The 8,359-nt window shown below is 37.0% G+C and overlaps 2 protein-coding genes across 2 annotated transcripts in view; one reads left to right on the forward strand and one right to left on the reverse strand.

Annotated features, from left to right (window-relative positions):
- The window catches only part of LOC137995971 (uncharacterized), a 3,499-nt gene extending 4 nt beyond the window's left edge, over positions 1-3,495 (reverse strand). The window contains exons 1-2 of the mRNA XM_068841413.1: positions 2,736-3,495; positions 1-25 (exon numbers count right to left, since the gene is read on the reverse strand). The exon at positions 1-25 is cut by the window's left edge and continues 4 nt beyond it. Coding sequence (XP_068697514.1) covers positions 1-25; positions 2,736-3,495 — 785 coding nt within the window. The remainder of the gene's footprint in view (positions 26-2,735) is intronic.
- A 281-nt stretch (positions 3,496-3,776) lies between these two features.
- Positions 3,777-5,985, forward strand: LOC137995972 (uncharacterized). Its single transcript, XM_068841415.1, has one exon. The coding sequence runs from the start codon at positions 3,777-3,779 to the stop codon at positions 5,799-5,801; it is 2,025 nt and encodes a 674-aa protein (XP_068697516.1). The 3' UTR covers positions 5,802-5,985.
- The last annotated feature ends 2,374 nt before the right edge of the window (positions 5,986-8,359 follow it).

Below are 8,359 nucleotides of genomic sequence, written 5' to 3' on the forward strand. Positions count from 1 at the left end.
TCCAGCTCTTCTTGGTTTTGAAAAACTAAATATAAATATAGATTCAGGATTAACAATAAAAGTAAATTCAAATTACAAGTATCTTTGCACCATATTAAATTTATCTCCAGATGGTACTTCACCAAAAATAGAAAAACGTTTGTATGTAAACTTCAAGAGCAATTATGACAATGATAGTCCAGAACCATTACCAATATACGTTTTAATATATGGAATAAAAGGTGAAGCAAAAAACGATCTAGATTTTACCATCTATGATTATGAAAAAGCTTATGAGGTTATAAATAATCAATTTTCACTTCATCTACCAATTGATATGAATGGAAATGACATTTTAAAAACACCACATTATTTACATGGAGATCTCAACACTAAGGCACAAGACAAAACGTTCACTATAAATGGCAGTAAAAAAATTTTGATTCCAAGTGGGTCCATAATCAAACAAATTCAAATTTTATATAATTCTTTTAAATTTAATAATAAAACACTAAACATTGAAATTTATTATGGGCCTAACCTGTCATTATCCGATTTTTTCACATCGAGTCAAACTACACAAATACAGACTTTCAATACAAATATGACTATTCAAAACGGCCATTTTAGAGTCAAACTAATAAACAAAGATGTACCAAATGAAGAGCTAAATATTTTGATTAAATATATTCATTAAAATAATATAAACCATTATAAATGATAAAAGACACTGTAAAATATGTTGAAAATTTTTTCAATGAGACAAAGGAAAAATTCCCTAATTTGAATGATAAAATATTGAAATCATGTCTTGTTTATCAGTTTTTGTATCAAAAACATTTTAATGCTGACAAATCAATTGATGAAATTCTTCAATTAAACAATGGAGAAATAGGACTCATAGGACCTGGAAATGGATGTCTAACATGGTTTTTAGAAAAAATACTTGGTGGGATCGATATTTTACACTCGCATGATGCTTTTGGTAGATTCTATGACCATTATTCATTAGACCAAGGGTATCTATATGCCATACCAATAAAATATACAACAAGGTTGATTAAAAACTCACCATTTTGTAGACAGATTAGTGGATTATTATATTGTATATTCAAAAGATTAATAATATAAACTACATTATATGAAAGACCGTCGTAAAAATATATTTGACTGGAATCATATTTCAGACAAATTGACAGAAGAACAGATTAAGGAATTAAAATGTATTACCAAACATATCACAAAAAGTGTTGGGGGTTATAAACAAGCCATATGACTTGGGACTCCAATTTTCGCTCGGACTATCGGAACAAATTATCAGTGAATGCGAATTTTCGCTCGAAATTTCGGAACGAATTGTCGGTCAAAGCGAATTTTCACTCGAAATTTCGGAACGAATTGTCGGTCAAAGCGAATTTTCGCTCGAAATTTCGGAACAAATTATCGGTCAAAGCGAATTTTCGCTGGAAAATTCGCGTCAACTACAACAATAGGCAATGCGAAAATTCGGCGAATTTTCTGCGAACTTACGTGCTGGACAAAAATTCGACATTTTTCGTCGAAAAGCCCCGAAATTCGCGCATTTCGTCGAATTACGTTCTCATTACTTTTTCACAATACTGTAAGTATTTACTACAATATGATAAAAAATTCATTTGTTACAGTGAGGACACTCGAACCATGAACACTTGATACTTTTTTGTACATTTTTTTATTGACTATAGAATGTGGGCTTGTCGTTTTGACAAGAGTATTTAATATTTTTACACTTACAAAATGTTATACATGTAACACTATACATCATAAGAAGAGCCTTTATTTCTTTATCGTCAAAAAAAACAATGTACACAAAAATGTCAAGTGTTCACGGTTCAAGTGTCCTTACTGTAACTATTGACTTGATTTTTTCTCTTATCAATGACTAAATATCATTCCAATATTTTTCATATTTATCCAAAGTCTCTTTCGATTTCGGATATTTTATTGCTTTTTCTATTGGTAAATTCAACATCATAAAAATTTGTTTTAAAATATAGTTTATATCAATCATTCTCTTTCTGTCTTGATTAATCTGTGGTAGTATCTTATCAATCTCTTCAAATACTTTGATCACTTTTTGTTCGTCATTTGGTGATATTTGATATATTGGTTTTTACAACATAGATCAGTTATTTTATTTTTTATATGGTATTCTCGATGATAAATAGATTTTCGCTGTATTTTGTAAATATTATCATAAAATCTTAATCAGAAGTCTTTTAGATATAGATTTTGTAATAAAAACTAACGATAAAAAGTCACGACGTTTCGACCGCTCGGAGGTCATTTTCAAGTGAGAATAAAAGTTTTAAGAATTAGCATAAATATGTAAAAACTAGATAAAAATGCGGCGAACGCCGAAATGTGATAAAAATATGTACAAAAGTGTAAAAAGTGCTAAAAATATATGGAGTAATGAACGGTAGCTAGAGAAAAACAATAGACAAAAAATAATTAATTACAAGAACTGTTCTAAACAAATAATTTGGCGCAGATAGAGTCACACTGTTTGTTTAGCGATGGTTTCAGTTCTTTTATAAAAAACATTTCAAAAACAAGACAATCAAACTTGTTCTGGCACTTTCTCAGGATTCTAAAACTCTTTGCGATGTTGTTAGGTTCCAATGCATGTTTCTCTCTCAGATGGTCGCCGATGGTTGCCCCTTTGTGCTCTTCAATGCGCTGGTGAAGGTGCCGGCAGGTATATCCGACATAACCTGCGTCGCACAGGTCACACTTGAATTGGTACACAACGCACTGTTGGCTTACAAGGGGTGGCTTCTCTTCACGGACCTGGATCTCTTCTTTGATCTTTTTGCTCGTGTAGACAGGGGTAATATCCGCACTGATCTTACGGCTTAGGTCGGCAAGTTGTCTCCGTACGGCGTTCGCAGATTTTTGGTCCTTGAAGGGCAACACGACTCTGATTGGGTCCCCACGCTTCTCATCAACGTGGGTGCGTGATTCCTCGGAAACTTTTGAATCAACGAAAAGGCGGATGGTGGACTGCACATGATCTTCAGGATAACACAGACGGGAAAAGATCTCTTTGAGGCGTTCACATTCCTCGTGAAAGGCCTTCCATGTAGACGAGAGCTTAAACGCACGGTTAAGCATGGTATTTATCAGTGACCGTTTATATCTGGCGTCAACGTGGCTGTGATAATGTAACAACAGTCTGGTGTCAGTTGGTTTTCGGTACACCGTTGTGTTCAGGTAGCATCCATTCCTGATTACGTTCATTCCAAGAAAGGGTAGTCTGCCATTTTCTTCGAGCTCCATTGTGAAATCAATAGAAGGGTGACTGTTGTTTAGTGTCGTTAAGAAATCTATAGCTGCTTCAACATCAGGCATTGCGCTAAGGGTGTCATCAACATAGCGCTTGTAAAAGGCGGGCATCTTGTTTTCTGTTTCCAGCTGTTTCTCGATGTTACACATGAAGGCGTTTGCCATGAGAGGCCCCAGCGGCGAGCCCATTGCCACACCGTCCACTTGTTCGTACAAGTTTCCTTCAAACTGGAAAAGCTGATTTTTGGTGGCGATTCTTAACTAAATCTGAGAAATGGAGTGGATCATCAGCAGCGTTTGAGCAGAATGTCGTCAGTGAAGAGCTTCGCCAGAAAACCAAGCAACTACCAGAGCTAAGAAGAGAAATCAGAGAAGTTTACCGAGAAATCCAAGAAGAATGCTCGCCTCTTCGCTTCATCTGCATTCTCAAAACGATTGTCTTCCTTCGCAATGAGCAGTATCAACAACAGATGAGCGTTCACACTAAAAAGATCGCACGACTTCTGAACGCCGGCACAAACATTGATGAGCACATTAAGAACATATCTTCGTACAGGCTATCCTTCTTCCAAAAGTTGGTGTTGTGTAGAGGGTTAAACTTTGCACTGCCACAGCGAATATCATCAAGAGAAATCCATGCAACGTTTGAGAAGGCTTACTGGAAACTAGAACCGAAACTCGAAGACAGCAACGAGAGAGAACTAGCAGCTGCAACACTGCGATCTATTGCACTCAATTACAGCAAACGTAAAGGTCCAACACCACCGAAAGCAATGCTGAGAGCAATAAGTCAACTTAAGAAGAGGGATGACATTGTTATCACAAAGCCGGATAAAGGCTCAGGCGTGGTTATAATGGATAAATCTGAGTATGTACGTCTGTTGAAAGAATCATCCATTAATGACGAAGAAAAATTTGCACCAGTAAGCCTTGAGAGACCAAGAACACGAGGTAGACCTCCGAAATTTTACCATCCATTACTCCAAAAGGAGAAGGAGTTGACGTCGACTGTACAAAAGATCCTACCCAAAAACATCGCCGACTCAGTAGTCCAAAAGGGTTCCAGGCTCGCACATCTGTACGGTCTTCCTAAAACCCACGAGAAGAAGTTAGCCATGCGTCCCATCTTATCTGCCACAGGAACATACAATTATAAACTTGCCAAGTGGCTGGACGAAAAGCTAAAGCCCTTGTCCGTCAACGACCATACCGTCGGTGACATTTTTGTTTTTGCTGACGAACTCCGTGAAATGAAAATCAAAGAGCATGATGTTTTGTTGTCGTATGATGTGTCATCACTCTTTACTAATGTTCCTGTGGACGAAACCATTGAGAGTATTGCAGAGAGAGCCTTTGAGAACGACTGGTTCAACAAAGAACACGATCTTAATATCACGAGCCAGGCCCTGATAGAACTGTTAAGAATCGCCACCAAAAATCAGCTTTTCCAGTTTGAAGGAAACTTGTACGAACAAGTGGACGGTGTGGCAATGGGCTTGCCGCTGGGGCCTCTCATGGCAAACGCCTTCATGTGTAACATCGAGAAACAGCTGGAAACAGAAAACAAGATGCCCGCCTTTTACAAGCGCTATGTTGATGACACCCTTAGCGCAATGCCTGATGTTGAAGCAGCTATAGATTTCTTAACAACACTAAACAACAGTCACCCTTCTATTGATTTCACAATGGAGCTCGAAGAAAATGGCAGACTACCCTTTCTTGGAATGAACGTAATCAGGAATGGATGCTACCTGAACACAACGGTGTACCGAAAACCAACTGACACCGGACTGTTGTTACATTATCACAGCCACGTTGACGCCAGATATAAACGGTCACTGATAAATACCATGCTTAACCGTGCATTTAAGCTCTCGTCTACATGGAAGGCCTTTCACGAGGAATGTGAACGCCTCAAAGAGATCTTTTCCCGTCTGTGTTATCCTGAAGATCATGTGCAGTCCACCATCCGCCTTTTCGTTGATTCAAAAGTTTCAGAGGAATCACGCACCCACGTTGATGAGAAGCATGGGGACCCAATCAGAGTCGTGTTGCCCTTCAAGGACCAAAAATCTGCGAACGCCGTACGGAGACAACTTGCCGACCTAAGCCGTAAGATCAGTGCGGATATTACCCCTGTCTACACGAGCAAAAAGATCAAAGAAGAGATCCGGGTCCGTGAAGAGAAGCCACCCCTTGTAAGCCAACAGTGCGTTGTGTACCAATTCAAGTGTGACCTGTGCGACGCAGGTTATGTCGGATATACCTGCCGGCACCTTCACCAGCGCATTGAAGAGCACAAAGGGGCAACCATCGGCGACCATCTGAGAGAGAAACATGCATTGGAACCTAACAACATCGCAAAGAGTTTTAGAATCCTGAGAAAGTGCCAGAACAAGTTTGATTGTCTTGTTTTTGAAATGTTTTTTATAAAAGAACTGAAACCATCGCTAAACAAACAGTGTGACTCTATCCGCGCCAAATTATTTGTTTAGAACAGTTCTTGTAATTAATTATTTTTTGTCTATTGTTTTTCTCTAGCTACCGTTCATTACTCCATATATTTTTAGCACTTTTTACACTTTTGTACATATTTTTATCACATTTCGGCGTTCGCCGCATTTTTATCTAGTTTTTACATATTTATGCTAATTCTTAAAACTTTTATTCTCACTTGAAAATGACCTCCGAGGGGTCAAAACGTCGTGACTTTTTATCGTTAGTTTTTATTACAAAATCTATTATCATAAAAATCAACAAACTCATGAGCATTTACATATCCATAAACCAAGCCACATTTTATACAAACATTCATGTTATCATGGTTTTCAACATTTTGTTCACTGCAACACGTCTCTTTTTTAATTGTATGCTCTCCTATTTCTTGATTACAAAATGGGCAAGTAATCTCATCCACATTCTTTAATTCTTCATGAATTTCAGGATTACAACTCATTTATAATATAATGTCAGATAAATTATTTAGTCACATAATAGAAAACGCATCACAAGTCAAAAACATCAATTAGGAAGTTATGAAATAAATAAAGTAACACTACGCTGCTTTGATGACAAAAGAAATATATTAGAAGACGGAATTAAAAGTTATGCATACGGACATTATCATATCAACACACTAAAACAATCTGAATAATAAAGTTTACTGCTAAAGTTTACTTACAAAGTTTACTCATAAAGTTAACCAAAATGTCATGCTATGGTGATTGTTTCCGTTTCATTTACTTATGCAAATATTTAAAAACACTTCATGCATGCAACTTCACAAAATAATTTCACAAATTTAAAAAGTTTCACTGAAATATTTCACGCTTGTGGTTGGTTAAAAAAGCCCCTATATTTCCGAGAATGTCATGCTTTGTGACTCTTTCATGTTCCATTTGATTGATTACGTAAATATTTAATCATATTATCTTAAAAAACATATAAATTTCCAAAATATGAGACCAAAAATAGTAGACCAAAATATGGAAAAATAGTAGAACAGAAATAGTAGAACAAAAATGATTATCTACAATATGGAAAGACGCCCAACGTCACTTCGTTCCTCTTCCCACCAAAGCGTCTTTTGCAATGATGAATCCTCCATCCCCGTGACTTCGTCTTTGAATGTCTTGTAAAAAAACAAGGCATACAAAAACTCGTCATGCCGAGGATTCTTTTGCCATAATGAAATCATAATATTTTCCATATATAGATTTTAAAAATAGTAGAACAAAATATGGAACCATAATATGGAAAGTAGTATGTAGTTGGGTTGGTTACAGATCATTAAAGATGGTCTGGAACCCCCAACTACTATACTACTGATGTGCTTGAAGCATATCTGAAGTTCATTGTCGCTAAATTGTTGATATTCGAAAGGAAAGTTTTCTTCGAATTCTACAGTACCGTGCAAAAGTAATGAGAGCGCATTTCCTCGAATTTCGACAAAATTTGCCGAAATTGTGTGATATTTCGAAGAAAGCGAATTTTTGTCGATATTTCGATGCACCTATTGTCCCCATATCATTGAAATTTCGTGCCAACATGCGAAATTTCGCATGGCATTTTGTTCCACGGACAACGAAATTTCACTTAAAATTTCGTTTGGGAAAGCGAAATTTCGCGCAACAGTTTCTTTGGGGAGCGAAATTTTGTTCACCATTTCGTGTGGGGGAGCGAAATTTCGTGGAACATTTCGTTTGTTGGAGTAGAGATCAAACTGAATGTGGTTGAAATAAATAAGAGTTGTGCATAGAACAGTTTTTAAACGATCGAGTGTTCACTGAGATTTCAAAATACACACACACGCACTGGATTTTAAAATTGTTTCTATCCATTCCGAAACAAGCAACCCTCGTGCTCACAGCCGGCAGCATTTACAGTGCAGTCACGCACCAAGGAAACCCGGAGGTTTCCTTTCCTACCATTACCCGTCTCTGATTGGCTAATAAGAAAACATCATCCAATCAGAGATGAGCAAACAGCGTGACAGTTGCAAGCTGTCAGCATTGGAGCTTCGAACGCTTTTTTTATATTATTTGCGGTCTAGCACTTCGAGTTTTGGACGGAGTTCAAGCTGTAATAACTACGCTAAAACATAGAATGGACAATAAAGACCCCGAAAACGAAGACCAAAGATCGAAGACCCATCCTGCGCGAACGCCAAATTTGATTGAATGATGAAATTATGAAAAGTGGTTTGTGCACTAGCCACTCATTTTTATTATTGCCTTCCTTCATGTTTTTGTTTTCCAGGTAAAAATCAATTGATAACTTTTACGTGCAATAGGACAGACTACTTCAGTATAGTTTGTTTCAAAACATGTAGATCAGTTTCGCTTTGTCCCCAAAACAATGCAAGTGGCTGGGTTTTGCGAAATTTCCCTGCTGTTTTTCGTTTGTGCGAAATTTCGCATCGTCTATTTTGGGTTCAGTTTAGTGGGAATTTTCATTGATATTTCGCTTCATAGAAACAATCACTTTATACAAAATCAAGGAAAAAAACAGCTTTAAACTAGATTTTCCTTGAAGTTTGTTGGCGCTGTTTGTT

The sequence above is a fragment of the Montipora foliosa genome, chromosome 3 (genome assembly GCF_036669935.1).
Source record: "Montipora foliosa isolate CH-2021 chromosome 3, ASM3666993v2, whole genome shotgun sequence".
Classification (NCBI taxonomy): domain Eukaryota; kingdom Metazoa; phylum Cnidaria; class Anthozoa; order Scleractinia; family Acroporidae; genus Montipora; species Montipora foliosa.

Excerpts from the sequence above, each read along its gene's own strand:
- LOC137995972 (XM_068841415.1), top strand. The coding sequence starts at position 3,777 with ATGAGCGTTCACACTAAAAAGATCGCACGACTTCTGAACGCCGGCACA.